Source organism: Nilaparvata lugens, chromosome 3, assembly GCF_014356525.2.
Source record: "Nilaparvata lugens isolate BPH chromosome 3, ASM1435652v1, whole genome shotgun sequence".
NCBI classification, from domain to species: Eukaryota; Metazoa; Arthropoda; class Insecta; order Hemiptera; family Delphacidae; genus Nilaparvata; species Nilaparvata lugens.
The window spans coordinates 5975382-6001463 of NC_052506.1; the positions used below are offsets into that span (position 1 = coordinate 5975382).

The 26082-nt window shown below is 34.4% G+C and overlaps 1 protein-coding gene across 1 annotated transcript in view; it reads right to left on the minus strand.

The window, feature by feature from the left end:
* Positions 1 to 5264: 5264 nt before the first annotated feature.
* LOC111045878 (mucin-19) overlaps positions 5265 to 26082 on the minus strand; it is a 47773-nt gene continuing 26955 nt past the window's right edge. The window contains exons 8-11 of the mRNA XM_039422695.1: positions 20033 to 22585; positions 17219 to 17290; positions 11393 to 11536; positions 5265 to 6541 (exon numbers count right to left, since the gene is read on the minus strand). Of these exons, the coding sequence (XP_039278629.1) occupies positions 11418 to 11536; positions 17219 to 17290; positions 20033 to 22585 (2744 nt within the window). The 3' untranslated portion in view covers positions 5265 to 6541; positions 11393 to 11417. The remainder of the gene's footprint in view (positions 6542 to 11392; positions 11537 to 17218; positions 17291 to 20032; positions 22586 to 26082) is intronic.

The window sequence follows — 26082 nt, forward strand, 5'->3', positions numbered from 1 at the left end:
GTTGCAGTGAAGAAAGAAAGGAGAACATCGTTACCGATTCTCTGCCTTGCCACTGACTTTGCGGTGCTAGAAAAGGATAGCGCTATCAGCTTCAGCTTTGTCGAATGATAGACAAGAATAGCAACACCAATGTTAATCAAATACTGCCATTATAACGTGGACCTCACTATATACAACACTTTAATGAGATTCAATTGAAAATGTCAGTATTGATGTCACTTAAAAGTGATGCTGACCTTTCAAAGGTCAGCATATGTTCTTTGACCTTTCAAAGGTCAGCCTATGATCTATGACTTTTCAAAGGTCAGCATATGATCTATGACTTTTCAAAGGTCAGCATATGATCTATGACTTTTCAAAGGTCAGCATATGATCTATGACTTTTCAAAGGTCAGCATATGATCTTTGACCTTTCAAAGGTAAGCATATGATCTATGACTTTTCAAAGGTCAGCATATGATCTTTGACCTTTCAAAGGTCAGCATATGATCTTTGACCTTTCAAAGGTCAGCATATGATCTATGACTTTTCAAAGGTCAGCATATGATCTTTGACCTTTCAAAGGTCAGAATATGATCTTTAACCTTTCAAAGGTCAGAATATGATCTTTGACCTTTCAAAGGTCAGCATATGATCTTTGACCTTTCAAAAGATCTCACTATAGCCCTTTCTTTTTACTCTGTACCCTGTCTGTACTAATAAAAAATATAGGATTTCACATTATTTCACAAATTACTAGTTCAATCATTGGACGGGAAACAGAACAAACTCAATTATTGTAGTATATATTGAACAACTTTAATCATAGTAAAGAGTTGAATAAATTCATACTATGAATGACACATTAATAAAAATTCAACACAACCTTTTCAAATTTCTCAATAGAGCTGTCAAACTTTTTCAAATTTATCTGGATACAATATTCATCACAATTTGATGAAATTTAAATATGGGTTGCAGTAGAACAAATTAATTCTCTTAGGATTTCAGTCAAGAATATCTTGCTTTTTCTTCAGACTGTATAAAATTTTGATTGACTTCATGGATCTGTTTACTTGAAATTCATCAAATTATCTTGATGAGTTGCACGTACATTCATCAAAATAAGTATGCGAAAGCAGTTATATTAAATCTGCAAGAAATGATACATCTTAGATAAAAGGTAGAATATAGTAATGAGTAAAAATCATTACTCTTAGTTGAAATATTACTTCATAATCATTTAATTTTACTAGTTTATCAAAAGTTGGACAGCCCTATTCCGACCAAATCTAGTCAAATATAAACCTATTCATAGTCGAATATAACCTATTTTCATCGTATCCGGCCGTGTAAAGCTCAAAGCACATAGTAGGCGCGTCGCGCTTCCAATGCGCGCTTTCTAACTTACTCTAGGTGCGTACAGCCTAATGCGCCACGAACGAGCGCATTTCACTTATCATCAGCTGATGCCATTCTTATTATAACTATACAGAACCATAGAGAAACAATAGCGTAAGTAGATATACCATGGTATAGGGCGTTTATGTCGCAGCTTTTACTGTTATCCCAAGCCGATTACTGTCGATTATTGTTGATTTTTACTGTTTTGACCGGGTCAGAGTGTATGAACGGCACAATATGAGAGACTACCAGCATCATAAAGCTTCACGGGAAAGAACTATGTGGGCTATCAGCTTGAGATAACAGTAAAAGTTGCGACATAAACGCCCTATGCCATGGGATATCTACTTATGCTATTGTTTCTCTATGACAGAGCTTTGTACAGAAACAGTAAGATAACAACAGATATAATAAGCGAAATGCGCGTGTTGGTGGCGCATAAGTCTGTATGTAGGCACCTTAGAGAGAGGTGGCGCGGGTTCTATGTGTTTCGAGCTCTATACTTTCGGTACTATTATGTTTATGTGTTGATTGTGAGTAACAATTGATTTCTCTAGAAATTTGACAATTTTTTAATACAAATTGCCAATTCACGTTAACGTTTTGAAATGGTACAGCCTATTTTAGAACCCGGGTTGGTACAGGTAGACTGTTTCTGGTTTTTCTAAGGAAACACATATTATTGGGACAGTCGACTCTTTGAAAATTGAAACAGGGGAGCTTTATTTTCAAATTAAGAAAGTAAAAGTAAGAGTGTAGATTGATTTCAATATGTTTATTGATTTAAATATGTTTTTTATTTACACTGCATATTGAAAAGAATTTTTTGACTTTGCACCTGAGCTAAATTTATATCAGGTCTTGTGATAATGGGCCTATTATAAAAAATAACTCAACATCAACTAGAGAAAATTTAGAAATACATTATGCCTAATCAGTAGATCATTTATTCATTCATTCATATACAAATACGATCCAGGTAAAAACAACAGGCATTCGCCCAAAACTGTTCTAAAACCCTAATTTGGAATAAACAGTCTAGAGGTTATGTAAAAATGTTAACTTGATTCGCAGACTATTTACACATTGTAGTAACAAAATAGCAGTGACGAACAATATTTTTTCAATTTATTATTCAAATCTGATAAACATGATAGTAGGCTATTATTGAAAAGGAAATAAATGAGTTTGAAGTTTGTTTATCTTGAATGATGTGGAATTTTTCGATACTTTGCAGCACCGAGAACGAAGAAATATAATTTAAAAATTTGTATGAGTATTTTTGAATCAGGTTTCAAGAGAGATTATGTCTGATAAATGATTAAAATTGATATTTATTGTATTGAAATAGTTAACTAATGAATTTGGACTTTTCAGATCCTCCTTCAGATCAATTTTATACATCTTTCGTGTCCTTGCTACATAGATTTAGAAACAGCCTTTCTGCTTAAAACCCAGTTCCAACGGCTTTCAATTGTGTAGAATTTCTTTCAATAAAATCTGAAATCATCATTTTTTCCAATAAAAATAATAATCTTACAAAGTTCTCAAATATCAACAATTAATAATTATTATTGACGCCGGGAAATGTTCCCTGATATAACATTTATAAAATGTATTTGTATATTTCAAATTCTGTCTACGAGAATTTTTTCAAAGTTTTCAAACTTTTGAATTGCTAAAATAGCCTAATAATAAATTGTAAAAAAAATCGCGCAACCATGATACTCAACAAAGCGCTACATAAACATAATTTATCACATATTCACCACAAACATTACTATACTATAATATGCTTCCATCGTAATTACATAAAAAAAATATGAACACAATAATATATTCATGATATTATTTTGTGTACATGAATTCAAAGCTATTCAAAAAAAATGAGTTAACAAAAAAATAATTGGGAAATGAGACACTCAAGTTAAATGAGAACCTGGTAAATTCACGATGATAAATTACTAAAATTGATATTTCTTGTATTGTAATATTGAAATTTTCAACTAATAAATTTGGACTTTTCAGATCCTCCTTCAGATCAATTTTATACATCTTTCGTGTCCTTGCTACATAGATTTAGAAACAGCGACAACATAGATTTAGAATCTGATATTTGTAGAATATCAGATATTTTCTCAATAGTTGATTTACTAGTAATCAATGGTAGTGAAAGTGAAGTTTAAAAAGGGTTCCGCAAGATTTTCTCCTGAGTTACTTTACAGTGTATTGTGGAAATTGAAAGATTTTGGTGTTTTTGAAAATTTAATGAAATGTATTATGATAAAATAAACCGCTATGTTTTGATCCTTAGTTTTCAACAAGAATGTCATCTCCCAATAAACTGCTTCTTCCAATAAATTTTGTGTTTTTGAAAATTTAATGAAATGTATTATGATAAAATAACCGCAATGCTTTGATTCCTAGTTTTCAACAAGAATGTCATCTCACAATAAACTGCCACTTCCAATAAAATAATACAATGTTGATCCCTAGTTTTTAACAAAAATGTCATTCTCCTATGAACTGTTCATAAATTTGATACTACAACGTATTTTGAGAGTAAAAAATATGAAAAATCTTTGAGGTTCTTGAGATATTTACTGCTTAACACTAGAACACACAACTTCACTGTGATATCCAGAAAATAAAACTAATCTTGTTCAGAAATCGGTCATTTCTCTCTTTGATGGCGGCCCTCCAGTTAGTAACTCACTTTTATAATACAGAACAAGTGGTTTATTAAAACTACTCATATAAGATTAACAGTTTTCTCCCGTTATATCGTAGTTCTATAGTAAGATTCACAAGATGACATTTTAAAGTGAATCTCATTATAACATAATCACCACAATCCAATAATATTGTAGGTTGTGTGGTAGAGAGAGCCTATAAGTCCTGACTCCAACTAACAAAGATTTTTTTCATTTTTATTCGTATAGTTCGAAGTTTCTTACAGGAGTTTAACCTCCTCGCCAGATATTGTATATAATTAATATACTGAGTGGGTGAAAAGTCCGAGAACGGCTTAATATCTCATACACAAAGGTAATTGACGGTGAGTGTGATTGGGGATCCTACTCAAATTGAAAATACTACTTTACTATGACTTTAAAAATCAGGTCCGCCATCTTGGATCTGCCAATTTGAATGCAACTTCATTTTTTTAAGTAGGAAGGTGATCACATGATTTCGATACGGAATTTCAAGAAAAAATGAAAGGCGAAAACCGCACATCGATATCTCAAACCGTTTAGAAGATATTAAAATTATTGATCAATACCACTCATGAATTTCATTTCCGATTTGCATGGTACTGATTGATAATGTGAATATCTTCTGAACGGTTTGCGATATCGATGTGCGGTTTTCGCCATTCATTTTTTCTTGAAATTCCGTATCGAACTCATGTATCGCATGACTACCTTCCTATTTAAAAAAATAAAGTTGCATTCAAAATGGCGGATCCAAGATGGCGGACCTGATTTTTAAAGTCATAGTAAAGTGTAGTAGTTTCAATTCGAGTAACATCACTAATCTCACCCACCTTGGAATCACTTCTTTTTATGAGATACTAAGCCGTTCTCAGACTTTTTTCTCTCTTTTCTGCTTAGAATAGTATTGATTAATAATGTGAATATTTCCGAAACGGTTTGAGATATCGATATGCGGTTTCCACCATTAATTTTTTCCTCAAATTCCTTATCGAAATCATGTATCGCACGACCAACTTCCTATTTAAAAGAATGAAGTTGCATTCAATATGGCGGATCCAAGATGGCGGGCCAGATTTTTCAAGTCATTATAAAGTAGTTTTTTTCAATTTGAGTAGGATCTCCAATCACACCCATCGTCAAATTATTTTTGTGTATGAGATATTAAGCCGTTCTCGGACTTTTTACCCACCCTGTATATTTTAGCTGTCAATGAGCCACATATCTATATTCCAGCTGGGACTACCAATTATTGTATGGATCCAAATACACGGAAAAAATACAAAAATTTACTACTTTAGAAAAAAAATCATACTTTGAAAATTGTTTAATAATAATTCTCCTATGTTGACTGATAACATTATATGAAAAAAAGATTGATAATGAAAAAAAAAACAAAATAAAACACAAAAACTAAATTTTAATAACAAATTATTCACGATGGAAGCAATCAATCTCACATAACCTTAAAATATTTTTTAGAAAGAGCCAAAGCCTCTCGTATTTTGAATATTTCCATCCAATTAGGTACTGAGTTATATCAGCTTGAATAATAATTAATTTTGCTTGATTGTCATTTTTAAAACACAGGTCATCTCTGAATCAAAATTAAACGAGATTAACACCATGATATTTTTACAATAAATCTTTTCAAGATGTCTGCTAAAAGAGACCAGTCTGTCTCTATAAACTCTAGTTTTCAACTAATATTAAAAAATAGTCTGTTCACAAAAATAATATAAACAATAAAATTCAAGTGTAAATTTATCTCTCATTTTCACCAGAATCAATGAAAATGAGTATATTATTTTAATTTAAAACTGTGAGGCTTGGCTCAAACGTTATTGTTAATAATATTGATTATAACTAAATAATTATTAACTAGCATTTAAATATCAATTAAACAATAATCATAGCATTGCCTACAAAAACTATATAATTTCCAACCACTCCACTTCTTATACCACTACTACTACTTATACCTAAGTATATATACACAGAATGTTCCCAGATAAACTAACCAAAGCGTGTACAGTAACAGCAATTAAAAAAACCAAACGAATACAAGAAAAATGAAAAAAAAATCTAAGAGGATGAAGAAGTAGAAAAAGAAGTGGAGAATCAAGGAAAATAAAGTGTTTTGAAGACAAGATATTACTATTACAAAACTATTAATCTGAATTTTGTACCGATGATAAATAATATTTGCGAATTTTCACATCCCTTGTCAAATAAATATACTACCCAAAATATTCACAACAATAATAGGAAAAAATAACATGTTTACCTAATTTGGTTCCCCCCTGATCAGCATTCAAGAAATATAAATGACTAATGATTATTACATTAAATTTATAGAGTATGTACACTTATCGAAACTGCAGTTCATCGTTTGAATTAATCATTAACTTTCACGAGATGGCTTGCTTCAGAAGGACCAGCACCTGAAACATACATTTTAATAAATATGAGATTATACTGAGTTGCTGAAAATTATAATGGCTCAGATGCTAATTAATTATTGACCGAAGCGAAGCTGAGGTCTTAGTTTCGACTCGATCGGCTTTTGTCTGTTTGTTTGTACCGCAGTTACAGTCGCAGTTATTGTCCGATTTGGATGAAATTTGGTATACAAGTTCTTTGAAACAAGGCGCAGAAATGTATGTGTAACGTATTTTGATAAGACCTCCGGTTTTTTTGTAATTTAAAAAACCGCAGACCAACCTCCAACCAGAAAGTTATTTTTTCGCATCTAGCGCCGTTATCTTTGAAGATACAGCAATTTTTATTCTTCTCAAAATGAAAGATCCTTGGATTTACGATAAGTTGATAGTAAATCGTGCCCACAATAAATATAAGTAAAAAATTGGCTCTCATTTTTCAGAATAGAAATTGTGTCGCTCTATTATGTGCTGTATTGAATTAATGGTATCGTTGAAGGAATGCTATCGATCTATTGTCAGCGGCAACCTTGTGACGTCTGAGTCGCTCCAAATCAATTGAAGAAAACTTCTCACTTGATTGCACAATTTCTTCCCTTTTCAACACGAAATTTCCCTGTTTCATAGATGAATAGTTTCTAGACCTACGGAGCCGGGCGGAGGCATCACAGCTTAGTTAGCTTTTGTTTTCCTTTTAGAATGAGATCGGAAACCGACTTGTGAGCATTAACATTCTGCGTAGGCATAACAAGCCATAACATTGAATCCACTTTTCATGAAATACATCATTAGCAACCTCCTGTCATTGTCACCAACAAACCCATCTTATTTTGAATAATTTTCCGTCTCACTATAGTCTGTGAGACGATTCATCGGTTAAATTGCCTACTGCATATTTCATTTTTCTGTCAGTTGACCCGTTTTCTTATAATTAATTATTAGGAAAGTTGTAATATTGTAAATGTGGGGACGATATAAAGGTACCTCCTTGAGAGACATTTATTAGTATTAAAAATATCTCATTCCCTTTCATATTATGTATACTGTCTGGCCGCTCAACCACGGAGCAACATTATTTCTTTTGTTTTGAAGTTCAGATTGGTGTATCACAGCTTTTTAAATTAGCCACCATTTCAGGTTTGTATGAAAATAAAAAAATTGATATCAAAGCAAAGTTTTGAATCAAATAATATAAAAAGATATTTTATTGATCAATTTAATCAATTTGACATGGAATTGATTATTGTATCAAGGAAATGGAAACTAATATTAGATCAAATTTAATGGGATGAATCACTACCTCAGTAAACAAAGCCGTAGTGCACTCGTGTGACGTCAGCACAGGTAGGCTCCTACACTAGAAAAAATTCGTTGATTTCAGCTGATCTATATCAGCTAGTGTTTTTATTGGTGTAGGAGCCCTACCAATACTTTTTGAAGTACATTCTTGTGACGTCAGCACAGGTAGGGCTCCTACACTAATAAAAGTTCGTTGATTTCAGCTGATCTATATCAGCTAGTGTTTTTATTGGTGTAGGAGCCCTACCTGTGCTGACGTCACACAAATGCACTACGGCTTCGTTTACGGAGGTAGTGGATGAATTGAGTAACAGCTGTGTACACTCAGTGGCAAAATGGAGTCAATTCAAGAGAATCAGCAACGTTGTATTCCTATCTTTCTTCACTGCCATTATAATGTGGACCTCAATATACTAGTGAAAAATAATGCAAATGCACATACAGATTGAGTCCCTTACATATGGGAACCCTTCAATAAATTGGAGACTGTTGTAAATATAATACTGTAACTTTTAGGATAAGTTATTGGTCAAATACTCTACCTTTTGACGCACAACTAAATTTCAATCCCTCATAAGGGGCTGACTTAGGGGTTGTAACTCGAATATTTTAAATGTAAACACCCATTGTGTGGTACATGATTTTAAAGGTCTTTTTAAAACAAGAAAGATAGCATCAATAAAAATGTTCTATGATACTTGTATCAAAAATGGTGGCTGATTGAAGTTTTAGTTTTTAAGGAAATGAGGGGTTGTAACTCAAATATTTTAAATGTTAACACCCATTGTGTGATACATCATTTTAAAGGCCTTCCCAAAACAAGAAAGATGACATCAATAAAAATGTTCTATGATACTTTTATCCAAAATGGCGGCTGATTGAAGTTTTAGTTTTTAAAGAATTAATTGATTAATTTCAATCAGCTGATTGAAGTTTTAGTTTTTGAAACCCTTCTACTACCAACGTTTTTCACATACCCGAAATACCAAGTGGGGGTAACTGGGTTACCCCAACAAGATTTCTGTTTTATATAATCATTTTATATTTTTTCCTGTTAATTCATTGATCAAATGCATTACAAAAGCTATTAATAAAAAAAATATTTTGTTAAAAAATATGTTTCTAATCAAAAACTGACAGGACAACAAAATTGAGCATTCTATCATACTGTTGTAGGGAAAATGATGTCAAATAATTAAATTATGTTTATAGAGAAGCAATTTTTTTAAGTTTAGATTTAAAGTGATCATTATGAATCAGGTTTGGCAAAAAAATAAAAATTTAACATAAAAAGAATTTCTTATGTATTCCAATGATGGATGAAATATACCAAAAAATTGCATGACATGGGATACCAAGTGGGATAATAAGGTTACCCCAAGGATAAATCTGCTAATCATTTCAAAAAAAAAGAGAAATGGAATGATTTTATGAGAAAAAATAACTAAAGTGATATGTTTTTAACAAGTACTCAACGTTTTAATGAAATACATCAACATTATGTACAGAAAAATAAACAAAATGTGGATTGGGGTAGACCAATTACCCCGCTTGGAAGTAGAAGGGTTAAAGAATTAATTAAGGAAATGAGGGGTTGTAACTCAAATATTTTAAATGTTAACACCTATTGTGTGGTACATCATTTTAAAGGCCTTTATAAAACGAGAAAGATGACATCAATAAAAATGTTCTATTACACTTTTATCTAAAATGGCGGCTGATTGAAGTTTCAGGTTTTAAAGAAATAGTTGATAAAGTTCAATCAGCCGCCATGTTGGATAAAAGTATCATAGAAAATGTTTGTTGATGTCATCTTTCTCGTTTTGAAAAGGCCTTTAAAAATATGTATCACACAATGGGGGTTTACACCCATGAGTATGACCAATAATTTATCCTGAATGTTATAGTTTTATATCTACAACAGTCTCTAACTTATGGAAGGGTCTCTTTTCTATATAGGACTACTTGTAATATAAATATAAAAAAAAAATCTCAGTACCCTTTTTGAATTATTTAATCACAACATGTTTCAACATTGATGCCATTTTCAAGTGATATCCATTGAAAATGGCATCAATGTTGAGACATGTTGTGATTAAATAATTCAAAAAGGGTACTAAGATTTTTATTTTTCTTTCTATTTATTGAAGGATTCCCGTTCCCATCCATACATATTCACAGGTTCACCAACACAATACTAGAGGCAAGGGTAATTTGTGTGTTGTCTCACATAGGTTAAGGCTTTTTGAGAAGAAGCCCAGTTACATGGGAGTCAAGCTCTATAATCACCTGCCATCTGCAATCAAGTGTAGAAATCGCAGATATTTCAAAAAAGATATCTTTTCTTTTTTGGTAAAAGGGGCATTTTATAGTGTTGACGAGTTTTTTAATAATGGAACCTTACAATAATATAATAAATTACTCTTACTATACATGATTGATGTACTGTATAGCATATGCTTTATATATGTTTTATGTTTCGATTTTATTTTTGACGATACACTATTTGATACAATTTACTTTTCCTCCACCTATTGTCTAAAGTACTTACTTTACTCCCTCAAACATAATACTAAAGTGTCACTTTTTCGCTCTCGGTAGTAAAAAACAGAAAAACTCCCTAGGGAGTAAAAGTGACTCCATTTAAATAACATGGGGAGCATCTCTATTTTGAAACTTACATTGTAATAGGTTAGAAGGTCTAAGCTCAGATGAGAAAGCGTAATAGAGGTGTATGTCATTGAGTCAACTGAATTCAATACCACAACAAGAAATTTGATCAACTCATGAAATATATGTTTGTATGATAATAAATTATTATATTCTTAATATTAGTAGACGATAAAAATTTATACAATTTTTAAAATATTTTATTCTATTCAAAATACCAGCCAACAAATATTTTTGATCTGCAATTCAAATCTGAACCGCGTGATCTGGAGTCAGCCATTTTTGGTAGCCTGCCCAGCTGATATAATTGTTACAACTTTGACCGATAGATAGCGCAATCGGCAGTGCCAATCAGCCGACCGGTTTTTAGGTTTTAGATTTTAGGTTATGTTGTTAGGAAACATTGTCACCAATACGTAAGTTATTAGAATGATTTAATTTGCAGTTTCTATAAAAAAATGTAGATGGAGGAAAAATGTTGTGTACATCACGAGCGAAAAATACTTTTTCTCCCTCAGGAAAATTGTTGCCCTCGGCTTCGCCTCGGGCTTCAAACTTTTCCCACAGGGAGAAAAAGTCGAACTTTTCACTCTAGATATACAAATAACTATTTCTTTTTTGGTAAAAGGGGCATTTTATAGTGTTGGCGAGTTTTTTTATAATGGAACCTTACAATAATATAAGAAATTACTCATACTATACATGATTGATGTAGTGGCCTACTGTATGGCATATATGTTTTATGTTTTATTTTATTTTTGACGATACACTATTTGATACAATTCACTTTTTGTACAACAATGTGTAAATAAAGAGTTTGATTTGATATGACTAAATTTTTACACGCATCCAATGTGAACAAACACCCTAATTTATTGTACTTACAAGAACGATCGGCGGTGAATGTAGTCTATTTGGTGCGCTTGGCTCTTGCCACGGACCTTGAGCGCGCACTGGTCGAGCCTGAGCCGATGCTGAAGCGAGCCCCCCCGGCCGGCGAGCCGACGCTCCCCACTCCACCTCCCGCGCCTGCAACATTCATTCACATAAATATACACATTCACATACAGAGTATCCCAGGAAAGGTGTAACAGCCGAAGACCCTAGATTTTACATAAAAGTTGCAACAAAAATTACTATAGTGAGGTCCACGTTATAACGGCAGTGAAGAAAGATAGGAGAAAAATCTGGTGTGGCGCACTCACACAACTTTCCTTGCCGTTCTGAAAATTGATCACCTGACGCTAGTGTTCCCGCGCATCTCAAGTCTACTATTCAAAGATTTGAGCCAGCTGGTGACAGGGCAATAACGCTGGAGACACACATGAGGTCTGCTATCTCTTCATAGTGAATGATTTAATAGAATCAGAATAGAATAGAATTTAATAGAACAATAATTAGCAATTGAATAATCAAATTTTCTCGAATTTAAAGCTTATTTTCAATTTTAGGTGAAAATGTTACAGAACATTAATTGTAGAGATTTTCATGCTCAATCTACTCCACTTGATTTTTTTGTTTCAATTGTATCTGAAGCCTGATAATTGGGAATCTAAAATCGAACTTTGCATTGATGGGGCGGAGCTCCTGAAATTTTTACAGATATGAGACTTGTGGCAGTTGATAGAGCTTATCGATGACTATTTTAGGTATGAATTTGATCAAAATCGTTGGAGCCGTTTCCGAGAAAATCACGAAAAACCCTGTATTTGACAACATTTTCGTCATTTTAGCCGCCATCTTGAATTGCATTTGATCGAAATTGTTCGTGTCGGATCCTTATAGTGAAATGACCTTAAGTTCCAAATTTCAAGTCATTCCGTTAATTGTGAGATGAGATATCGTGTACACAGACGCACATACACTCATACACACAAACATACACACACACACACACACACACACACACACACACACACACACACACACACACACAGAACAATACCCAAAAAACACTTTTTTGGACTCAGGGGACCTTGAAACGTATTGAAATTTAGGAATTGGGGTAGCCTACCTTAATTTTTTTCGGAAAGCAATACTTTCCTTACTATGGTAATAGGGCAAGGAAAGTAAAAACGTTGCCAAGTCTCTCCATTTTGCCACTGATTGTACACAGCTGTTACTCAATTCACCCCATTAAATTTGATCGAATGATAATTATTATCATTTCCTTGATAAAATAGTCAATTTTATGTCAAATTAATCAGGAAAATAATATATATTTTTTATAATTTGATTCAAAAATTTGCTTCTATAACTGAGATCAAATTTTTATTTTCATACAAACCTGAAATGGCGGCTAATTTAAAAAGCTGTGATACACCAATCTGAATTTCAAAACAACAGTAATTAAGTTATTTGGTAGGTATTCTATTCCAATTTCTTTTAAGAATAATAGGAATCCTCTTTAAAATGAGTAATTTCAATAGAAATAATTCTGAAATATCCTTACAATGCTATTTATACCGGTACGAGTAGGTCTAACCTATACGTGTAGGCTAACTAAAGCATGGATGAAGTCTAGGATGGTTAGCTATCAACTTTAAAAATGTCATTTCAGGTATTTTAAATTGTTTCTCATACGGTAATGTCTAAAAATTATTTCATTGTTTCAAAAATACATTTTAAATCAATTATACGACTTGTGTACCAAAGTATTTTGATAGAATGAAGAAAAATGGCGGCTGAGAATTGTTTGTTTAATTTTGTACAGTCACAGTCAAAAGTAAAAATAAAATATTCTGGCAAACTGACAACATTGCAAAACTAGAGAGAGACAGCGTTATCTGTTTTGTTGTATGATAGAAAAGGACAGCAAGAGTATTGTCAAATCTTATTGTCAAATCAGTATTGTTAAATCTTAACGAATTATACAAAGCCCCTTTACAGTCAATATGTCAATCTCTATTCCTCAGACCTGTCACAGTGGAGGAAATAAGAATTATTATTAAAACATTGAAGAATTCAGCAAGTCCTGGGATGGACCAAATCCATAATGTTTTAATAAAAAGAATATCCGGTTGGATCGAAACCCCTTTATGCTATATTATAAACAAATGCTTTCAAACTGGTAAATTTCCAAAATGTTTCAAGATAGCCAGAGTCAAGCCTCTATTTAAATCCGGTAACCGCAAACTTCCTGAAAACTATAGACCCAAAAGTTTGATTAGCAACCTGGCTAAAATAATGGAGAAAACTATAAAGATTAGACTAATGGATTTTATTGATAAGCATGATATAATTGATAAAGATCAATACGGGTTCCAAAGCAACAAAAATACTGAGGATGCCCTGGCCAATTTTGCAAATGAAGTATCTGATAGTATGTCCTCTGATAAAAATAAGTGCCTTGCCATATTCATTGACCTTGCTAAGGCCTTTGATACTATTCCCCATAATAACTTACTCAATAAATTAAAGAGCTACGGGATTAGAGGTCTCTCACTTGAATTAATCAAAAGTTACCTAAATGATCGATCACAACTGATTTCTGAGAATGACCATTATACATCAGATATTGTAGAGCTGAATGATTTCGGATTGCCGCAAGGTACCGTCTTATCACCGATTCTATTCCTACTCTATATGAACGATATATTCAAAGTAAAAATTGAAGATTCAAGAATAATTTCCTTTGCTGATGACACAGCCTTAATAATTAAAGATAAGTCATGGTCCCAAACGTCTTTAAAAGCAGAAAAAGTTATGTCAAATATTAAAAAGTGGCTTGATCTGAATACATTGAGTATGAATACTACTATGACTAAATATGTTGCTTTTTCTCCCACTGTGATTGGACAACCACCAGAGGAAATTGTACTTAAAATACACACGAATTGTGAATCGGAGACGTGGGGAGAATGTGCTTGCCCGAAACTAAAACAGGAAAAAGTGGTCAAGTATTTGGGGATTATGGTAGACTGTCATCTCAAGTGGGACATGCATATAGAATTCATTTGTAAAAGGCTAAAATTTATATCTTATATATTTTACAAAATCCGTAAATTATTAAATATACAGGAGTTAAAACTAATTTATCATGGATACGTTCAGTCAATTCTGCAATATGCGTTAGGAGTATGGGGGGGAACTTATGATCACATAATAAATAGGATTTTTGTCATTCAAAAAATGATAATAAAGACTATTCTGAATAGACCAAGAATTCATCCAAGCAGGGACACATTTGATGAATTCAAGGTAATGACCATACGCCAACTATATATTAAAAAAATTCTCTACTACATAAGAAAAAATAAAGATAAATTTACAATAAGGAATAATCTAGCCACATATAATTTCAGGTTGAATTTTCATAATTTATTCAACATAAATCACACTAACCTAACAATATTACGTCGACAATTAAATTATTTAAGCACAAAATTAATTAATTTAATCCCAAATGGTATGCAATTTTTAAATGAGGATAGACATGGGGCACAGATAAATAAATGGATAATTGAGACATTTTTCTTTACTCTCGATAATATTTTATAATATACATTTTTTTTAATTCAACCTTATTTTTTTGTTTACTTACGTGATTCTAAAATTTTGTCATATTTATTTTTATTTATAATAATAAAATAATATTTGATATAATAATATTGAACTGATGCTCACGCCCAGCGGACAGGATTTTCCTTGCTGGGTTGTTGCCTTAATGAATAGATTTTGATTTAAATATATTTAATTTATAATTTTTGTTTTGATTGTAAGCTATGTTTTATTTTTATTTCTATGAATTTCTTGAATAATTTATTGTAAATTGTATTGATGGCAAATAAAAAGAATTGAGAAATTGTCAATCGTACACTGCCATTATAACGTGGACCTCACTATAGTAACATTTTCTCATAACGACTTTGGTTTTCGAGATCTATCGATTTTTCGATATACCGAGTGATTCATAAAGGACTTTACAACTTTGAAAATCCATATAAATCTTATTAAACAAGGTACAGAGCTGGTTTTGGTGTTGTTTTAAAGGAAAACACTTCAAGTTTTTTTACCTTAAACTAAAAATGTTCTATGTGACTTCCGTTGGTTATCCTGCAGACATCCCATCGATAGTCGATTTCTTTCCAGACTCGCACTAGCATTTCAGGTGTAACTTGCTCAACAGCAGCGCAAATCCTTGCTCTAAGTTCAGGTAGAGTGGCTAGCAAAGGAGGTACATACACCATATCTTTTATGAAACTCCACAAGAAAAAATCCAGCGGTGTTGGGTCTGGGGAACGAGGGGCCATGCAATTGACGCATTACGGCCAATCCACTGATTTGGAAAGCGGTCATTAAGAAAATCCCAGATAAAGTCAGATAGTGTAGTGTGGTGGTGCGCCATCTTGCATAAAGAAAACATTTCGTTCTCGGTCATACTTATCGATCTGTGGTATCAAACATTTTTGCAACATATCAAGGTACACTATGCCTTTTTTCAAACCAAAGCACACAGCTAGCACGCTCGGGTACAGTAGAGGCAGCCATCTTTGACGTAACTGACGCTAGCGCTTGTGCGGCGCGACCAGGCACTAGCGGACTACGCGAGTAAAAACTTAGAGTGTTTTCCTTTAAAACAAAACCAAAACCAGCTCTGTACCTTGTTTGATAAGATTTATATGAACTTTCAAAGTTGTAAAGTCCTTTTTTAATCACCCGGAATTTGAAAGTCACCAACTAGAAAACTATAAGTCAAAATCTAATTCTAAGGATGTGGTTGGAAAGAGTAAGAATTTCCCAATAAGATTCATATAATTTGTTCCTTTGTTTGATGATTTTGAACTTTTTATAAGCGCTCAAAGTTGAAAAAATAAATTCGTCGAGTTAATTGGCCTATGTGGGCACCACATACATGGCTGGGCCAACATGTGGACAAAGCATTATGCTAGGGCTCACACATTAGCAGCCTGCCACAGTGTGAACAATTCAATAAGAATTAATGGTATTCTTTCCTGGTCACATAAACAAAAACGCCACCTTTACAGTAAATCCACAACTCAGATAGAGTGACGTTCAACTAATTCTAACAGTTGTGGCAGAAATATAGCACTCAAAATTTTATTGGTTGAATAGAAACATGCGCACTGGTGCTAACAGACAATACTTTTTCAGTTGAAATTTCATTTCACATTTATGATTCACAACTGAAATTGCAATGTAACAAAAAGTATTATTATTATTAAACGAAAATCCAAATTAAATGCTGTAATTCACCCCGAAGACTTCTGCTACTGCAAATATTGACAACGGGGTAAACAGCTAGATGGAAATTTGATGAGCGCTACTATTCAAAAATTATTTGTCAGCCCGGGAATCGAACCAGTACCTCCTAATTGCCGGTCAGGAATGCTAACCCTTACACCAAACTGACAATCTCTGGATAGAAGCGCTCATTTTATACGGAGCCATAGCGGCCAGCCAGACTACAGATGGAAATTACTGAGATATTGAATCGATTCCCGGGCTGACGAATAATTTTTGAATACTAGCGCTCATCGAATTTCTATTTAGCTGTTTACACTGTTGTCAATATTTGCAGTAGCAGAAGTCTTCGGGGTGAATTACAGCATTTAATTTGGATTTTCGTTTAATAATAATTATTAATTCATTAGCATTTGAATAATTATTGCAATATCTCAGTAATTTCCATCTGTAACAAATATTATTAAGAGATGAAAACTCCTACCCAGAGTGTATTTTGAAACTTACCCAGAGTGAAAGCCGGTGGATTCATTCCGAAACCTGAGTTGGATGTACTCGCGCCACCGAATACAAAAGCACCTAAAAATATATCACACATTATTAAATAAATAAATAATTCTATTATAAATACATAAGAAACTATAGAGCATCATCGAGAAAAGTGTAGGAAATTCAAAATAATACAGAAAACTGCAGGACATTTGTCATTAAGAAAAATAGGAGTTCAGACGTAAACTGCCGAGGAAAAAGCAGCGTTGCCAGATTGTGTGAACTTGTGCCTTCCAAAAAATTTAATTCTACCACAGAATGAAAGACTAAGGCCCGGTTGCACAAAAGCCAGTTTAGTTTTGATCATGATTAAATTCATTCATTGATTCATCATTTACAATCAACTTGAGGAATAAATGAGAAGGCTTAAGCCAATCTGAGAAGGCTTCTTTTCGAAAAAGAAAAATTGGTTCTCGTGTAATTAATAACAATTAAAATTCAAGGCTGTTAATCTTAACCGTGATTATACGCCACGATAGCCAATCAAAAGAGGATTTTTTCGAAAATGAGGTTACTCTGATTGGTTCTCGTGGAATTTAATCAAGATTAAAATTGAACAGGCTTTTTTTACAATCGGCAATATGCATTCTTATTTAATGTGACAATTCTACAAAGGCAGTGCTTGCAAAACGGCCTCCTTTAAGAATATCAGCTGCGAGCAGCTGAATCACCTTCTTGAATTGAATAGCTTGTACATTGCAGCTTTTAGCGTACATTATTCAGAAGGCCTACCCAATGCATTCCGCCAAAGCCACCTCCAATACATATAGAGATGGCTATGATACCGCGCTACTTCAATTTGGAACTTCGTAACGTTGCAACAAAGATCTTCAGATGTTTTCATTCCAGAGAGCGAGTCAGCTTCTGGTTGAGCATGAACATTCTCTCATAACCATTGTGCTTGTATGAATAAATACATTGATAAAATGGAATCAAACTATCCAAATGAGTGTCGGAGCAGATCAAGTGATCCTCTATAGTGAGGTCCGCGTGATAATGGCAGTGGAAGAAGATAGGAGAACAACGTTGCCGATCATCTGTCTTGTCAATGCCTTCTATAGACGGTAGCTGATACAGGTTTATTGATGTAATATTAACTGTTCATACTCGTTTGGAAAAAACAAACATATTTTATTAAGCAAGAAATTATATTTTTCAATAATTTCATAATGAATTTTTATGATGAAGATTGAATATTTTGTTGAATAATTATTAATTCTACATTGTTATAAGACGATCTGGTAACAGAGCAAAGCGAGAAAGAGATAGCACTATCCGCTGTGTTGAATAATAGACAAGCAATACCATTGCTAATCAAACACTGCCATTATAACGTGGACCTCACTATAGTACTAACCCGCCACGCTACAAAAAAGCTACTTGCCTCCCTAACATAACTGATAGAAGACGGCTCTCCTTTAATTAAATTAATGCATCAAGTAATAGCCTACTAATTATTGATAGTTATTTTGAAAAGTCTTGACGGTAATTAAGGAAGGACTATACGAGGCCTACATTTACTCAAAAAAATTCCCTATAATGATTGTTTTTCAATTTATATCAGTAGACAGACTGGTGCATCTCTAAATTTTAAAAATTTAGACTAAAATAAGACTTATATTATAGAGACTATCTAGAGACTAGACTTATATCTAGAGACTATCTTATAATATCTATAAGACTATATAAGACTGATATTAGACTTAATATTTAGACTGATATAAATTTTCAATTTATATCAGTAGACTGGTGGATTTCTATAGTTAGATTCACTTTATAAAGTCAGTGAAAATTATAGGACACAGAGTAGCCAAGTGTCATATTTCCACCGCCTTCTATAGTAGAGACATGCCTCAAGATTAAAGGCAGCCCGGACCGGAATAAATCAGATAGGCAATCAATTATTGTTGATTCTTGTTAATAATGATAAACAATTTTATTTTATTCAAGAAAAATACTTTTCCATAGTTTAGAAATACATTTTCATAACTGAGATCAAATATTTTGGCCGTTCGTTGTATTTCTCTATAGTCTAAAATAATTTGTCAACGGTATGGAGCTAGGAAGGATAGAACTATCTGTTTTGTCTGATGACAGACAAGGATAGTAAACCAGTGTTAATTAAATACTGGCATTGAAACGTGAACCTCACTGCAACTAACAGGTGATAATAATGAGTAATGACAGACAAGGATAGCAACTGGTTCTTACTTTATAACGAGAATCTCACTGTAATGAAAATCTCAGTGGGATGAAAAATGAAATGAATTGAAAAAAAAATGAAATGCTCTATGCTTAAACAACATCAATGATAAAATAGAATAGAGTATAATGACTTGTTCATTTTTGTTGACGTGGCGAAGTTTGGAAATCTTATTGTGTATCAGGTTTATCAGAGATTGACAATGGTGTAATAACCGAAACCGGTTTTTCTAATTATCAATAAATCAGTGGTTTTTTGACTATTTCTTAGTCTTTTTCATTCAAGTTTGGAAATCATTGGAAAGAAGATGAAACTAAATCAACGTTTATTCTCCAAAAGCTCAAAATATGAGTTTACTTTTCATTTTGTTTTATCACAATATTCATATTATCAAAATTGATATCAATTACTTTGTTTTTGTATGCTGCTGAGCGAGAATGAATAGCTAACAATTGACACGTCTTCAAATTCAGCTTTATCTTCTCCCCAGAATTCATAATATTCAGCTTCATCCTCTCTCCACCACTCTTCATGTTGTTGCATAGCTAAAGAATACTTTTGTAACTCACCGGGAACTTGTGGCTGAGCCGGGGCAGCAGACGAGGCGGCGCCAAACTGGAATCCGGCCGAGGGAGAACTGGCAACACTGGCTGAACTGGCAACACTGGCTGAACTGGCAACAGCGCCGCCATTGAACGCAAACGCTGACTGCTGATTGGTGGCGCCACTGCTGCTGGCACCGCCAAACGCAAACGGCTTGCTAGGTTCTGTAGATGGTTTGGGAAACGAAAATGCTGATGTTGCGTTCTCTGTTGTTGACTGAGCAGAACTGTTGTTGTTAAAGGCAAACGCGCCCGATCCACTTGCACCGCTGGATCCGAATGAGAAGGCAGGAGCCGCTGAGGTGGAAGCGGCTGGTTGGAATGCACTGCCAAACCCACCTACAGTCTTTGTTTTGTCCTCGCTTGAGAACCCTCCAAAGCCACCGTTGGTGGTCGATGTCTGAGCGGCACCGGCACCATTGAAGAGTGGAGCAGTTGACGCAGCAGGTGTCTGACTGCCAAATGAGAACATCGGTGACGAGGCCTGGCTAGTGGCGGTTGGAGCTGAAGGCTTACTGCTTCCAAACGCACCTCCCGAACTGAATCCACCAAAAGCTGGTGAACTGGTTGTTTGGCCAAAAGCGTTGCTACTAGTTGCTGCTGCTGCACCAAAACTGGTTGCAACTGTTGCAACACTTGCTGCTGTTGCACCAAAACTCGTTGAAGATGTTGCACCAAAACTTGCCCCAGCTGCAGATGAAGGAGTACTGCCAGCTGCAGACCCAAACATTGGAGCAGCACTTGTGCCTGATGAGAACGCATTAGTTTTGGGCACATCACTTGCACCACCAAACATCCCAAACCCACTGTTCTGCTGTGGTTTTGATGCTGTTCCTCCAAACGCTGATGACCCACTATTGGCTGTTGTGCCAAAAACGGATGGTGATGAAGCACTGAACAGAGAGCCGCCAGCTGATGCTGCTTTATCACCTTCACTGGTAGTTTTGGCTCCAAACAAGTTGGTGGTAGTTGTTGTGGTAGGTGTACCACTACTACTGCCTGTTGATGCAGAAGCTGCTCCAAACACTTGTGCTCTAGCTGATGTGCTATTGCCTGAAAACAATGACCCTCCTGCATTACTGGAGTTTCCAAACACATTAGGTGCTGAGCTTGTTGCATTATTGGAGCTTCCAAATACTATAGGTGCTGAACTTGATACACTAGTGGAACCTCCAAACACTGTAGGTGCTGTACTTGTAGCATTGCTGGAGCCTCCAAAAACATTGGCACCAAATGCAGGTGGTGATGTAACGGCCTTGCTAGTGGCTGAGCCAGCACCATTGGATGATGCATTTTCAGTTGATTTGGCAAGAGTGTTAAACATTGGTGATGCTGTTGATGTGGCCGCGTTTCCAGCACTGAACATGACATTTGTGCTGGATGATGTTGATGGTACAGATTCAGCTGGTTTTGCTCCAAAAATACTTGCTGCTGGAGAATCAGCTGGTTTTGCTCCAAATAAAGATGTTGCAGCTGAAGAGTCAGCTGGTTTTGATCCAAACATACTTGCAGCTGGAGATTCAGTGGGTTTTGCTCCAAATAAAGATGTTCCGACTGGTGATTCAGTTGGTTTCGCTCCAAATAAAGATGTTGCAGCTGGTGATTCAGCTGGTTTTGCTCCAAATACAGATGTTGCGGCTGGTGATTCAGCTGGTTTTGATCCAAACATACTTGCAGCTGGAGATTCAGTGGGTTTTGCTCCAAATAAAGATGTTCCGGCTGGTGATTCAGTTGGTTTCGCTCCAAATAAAGATGTTGCAGCTGGTGATTCAACTGGTTTTGGCCCAAATAAAGATGTTCCTGCAGTCGATTCAGCTGGTTTTGCTGCAAATAAAGATGTTGCTGCAGGCGATTCAGCTGGTTTAGCTCCAAATAGTGATGTTGTTGCAGGCGATTCAGCTGGTTTAGCTCCAAATAGAGGTGTTGTTGAGGGTTCAGCTGGTTTTCCTCCTGAGAATGATGTTGCCGGAGACTCAGTCGGTTTTGCAGCAGTGGAACCACCAAATGACATCAATGGTTGGCTTGTTGCTGCAGATGACACCACTGCACTAGCAACAGATGTGCTGCATTTCTCGGCAGTGTTCACTCCAAACAGACTGCTACCTTCCAGTTTGGGTGCAGCTTTAGTGTCATCATTGGTGGCATTTCCACTGAAACCAGTGCTGCCAAACAGTGGCGTATTGGCCTGACTTTTATCCTCTTGTTTGAGCAGCGAGAATGCAGGTGGAGCAGGCTTGGGTGGTTCTGCTGCAATTGCACCCTGCAATGATGCACTTGACAAAGATGACGGCAGTGTGAACGGTGACACTTGGTTGGCTGTGGTTGACAGTGAAGAGGGAAACTCGGATATGGCTGAGGTCAATGGCTGAGCAAATGTGACTGTTTTGTGTCCATCTTGTTGGTCGGGTGTTTTCAGAATGGATGAAGAGCTCTCCCCACTTTTGGTCACTGTGGATTTGGCACTCTTCAAGATGGCCACCACATTTGGACTCATGGTCGGCTCTTCTGTAGACACATCTTCTGCAAATAAACACATAACAACATTTATTAGACAATTCTAGTAAATATACTTCATTTAAACTGTACATTAATCAAAATACATAAAATGATTGTTAGAGCTTCTAGACTGTTTCTTCATTGTCAAAAGTCAGAAATATGTTAAGGGCTGGATTCCTGTTCTTCCTGTTTGTACTGAACATGTTGTGAGATATAGGAGGGATCCAAACAATGAGAAGTTATTAAATTAAGCTGATACACAATAAATACTATTAATAATACTGCATCATTTGAGTTATTCGAACCACAAATAATAATAATAAAAGTTATCAATTCACAATGGTTCCCAAATGTAGGAGTAGATTAAAAAAAAAAATGCAAAACCATTGAAAAGTTCTTGTTCTGCTCAATCATATTTTCATAACATTTCGAATCTAAGTCATCTAAATACAGTAAAATAGGTTAGTTTAAAACTTTCTTGAATATTTCTAGTTCAAACCATCAAAATATTGTCATATTGGTTAGTTTCAAGCTTCAATCAACTGTTAAGGGCTGGATTCCTATTCTTCCTGTTTGTAATGGACATGTTGTGAGTTATAGAAGATATCCAAACAATAACAAGTTATTAAATTAAGCTGTTACACAATAAGATACTATTAATAATACTGCATCATTTGAGTTATTCGAACCATAAATAATAATAAAAGTTTTCAAAGCTGTATAGATAATTTCAAGGAAACTGTCGATAAAAGCCATTAAGTTATTTACGGAATGTTTATAATAAAAATTCTTATGATGCGCTAATATACACAGTTATTATAAATTTGCTGATGATTTTGCACACACAAATTGAGGCTTAGACTTAATGCGTAATGAGTAATGATACCCACATAAATAGTACTAAGTAAATAGTAGAAGAGGAAGTGAAAATAGTAATAGGGGGAGTTTTAGAAAATAATAATATACAAAAATAGTAATAGAAGGAGTGTTATGCAAGATTAAGGCTGTTCAGTACGTTTTTTACTTCAAACTGGATAATCTTTTTCAATATAATTGTTGAGATCTTTATAAGAGTGAGAAAAAGTGGCTACTGAAATTTTTAAGTGTTCTAATAAGCGAGTTATGGGTTGTTGAAGTGCTAACTCCGTTTTCTTTCCAGATCATAAACGATTTCGATTATATTAACAGAACTTCTCTTAAAAATTCAAAAAACGTATCTTTCCAAGCTAAAACATTTTATTCCCCATATCGTTCATGAATAAAAAAGTAACATTTTATGTAAATTCGATAACTTGTTTATTTTGGCATAAATCGCGAAAAACGAATTTTAGAACAAAACCAATGATAAATTGAATGTATTAAAAAAACTCCAATGAAAAATTCGAAGCCGTTTATGATCTGGAAAGAAAACGGAGTTAGCACTTCAACAACCCATAACTTGCTCATTAGACCACTTAAGAATTTCAGTTGCCACTTTTTCTCACTCTTATAATGATCTCAACAATTATTTTTAAAAGATTATCCAATTTAAATTAAAAAAAAAAGTGTACCGAAAAGCCTTTAAGAACACAGCTTTAGGTAGGTAGATGGTTCCGAGCCAAAGGAAAGCAAAAGGTCCTGCACTAAAAGCACTTTTCACTCTCCTAATCAGAGTGATAAGATAACACAACCGTTTTGTTACGGCTGCTAACCATTGTATTAGTAATAACTCAATAATGAAAATTGATTTAGGTATGCTCATAACAGATTGCTATACACTCCAATATTCCGCTCTTTAATTTAAATCAAGTTGTATATTGGATGACTAGTATCTTACAATATAAGATCCTAAATATTAAATTAAGGTCCTCTTTTTAAAATTAATTGTTGGAGCTCACAAGTCATAGAATTGAATATCTATAATTGCGTACAGACTCAATCGCCACGAACACGCGCATTTCACTTTTCAACAGCTGTTGCTATGTTTATTATCATTGTATTTGTATATCTTACTGTATCTGTGCAAATACAGATACAATAAGAATAGCATCAGCTGATGAAAAGTGAAATGCGTGTTTGTGGCGCATGAGTCTGTACCCATCTTAAAATGCCAGTTAAAATACCCAGTTAAAAATGAGCGAGAAAAACACTGTTTACCTTCTTGTTTATAATTTTCTCCCTTTCTAGACAGATCATTTCTCACATTATCAACCATATCAAATCCTCTCAACCCATGTCTTGAGGATAATTTTGAATCATCTTCTAGGTCATTCTCCAAGCATCCTATTTTAATCGCATTACTGGTGGACTTCTTTCTAATACATCCCTTATGAACAAAATCATAACTGGGCCTAATTCTACCATTCATAAATTCACCAAATTTTTCCGCCAGCTTCTCAACAGATACCCTCAATTCGTCGATCACAAAGTTCTGTTCACAAAACTTCCTTTCGATAAGTTCGACAAGAGGACTTTTCCAACCATTTTTCAAACGTTTATCAGTCACATTAGGATCGGCGTACTTTTGTCGACTACCTGTTATTTTGGCCAATCGACAATTGTCGCAAACGACACCGCCACCCGATGAATCCGGTAAGCCAAGTGCCTTCCGATTGTCGGAAGTTAGCACTCGGAAACATGTACTATGATAAGCGTGCTTGCACTCGATACAAAACTTCTTATAAACACGTTTATCAAACTTTACATCACACCAGAAACACTTAATCATGATCAATTTCAAAGTTTGCAACACTACACTCTAACTATTATCACCATAACAACATAAATCACATAGACACTACCTAGTGAAAATCAAAAATAAAGCACATTAATAATAATATATTATCGTCAAAAAATCCCAGATTAATTAAATTAAATTCCTTAATGAGTTACTGAATACATAACCTAAGTTGACAAACTACAACAATGTATAACACTCTTGATAAACATGAAACAATCAAACAATAAACATAGTACCCTCTTGTATCATAAGCAACGAAACCAATACCTTACGTATCACATAGCGTACTTTTCTGCAACACAGTGTATCAAATCATTCACAGACGACTGATACGCGTGGAAACGAGTCTACTCTACACTCTACAAACTAGACAGATTTAGTATTCACAAAATTTAAAAACTTCGTCTTCTCGCTCTTTTCCTTTTACTTCCGCCTTCTCCTATCTAATCGTTATCTCTCTCTCCTACTGTCCTACTCTTGATCATCTTAATATTATTATCTAATCCAAAATAGACCGTACTAAATGGATTCGCCCCTGAACCTTGAGACACTAGTCTTTCTTTGCTTACGTAGACTATTGTGGTGGCAATTAAAGTCCGATTTCGTCAAGATGCTGCCTGGATAATAAACAGTTGACATTTGAGCCTTCAGACGGCTAACTCCTTCTAGCGGCAATGCCAGATGCGTTAGTGCAATCAGAGACAAAAATGAAATATCAAGAGACAAATAATTTAACGGCATCTCTACTCTATGGTGCCACTTGATTGATTTTCTGATTCAACCACAGAACTGCAAACATCAA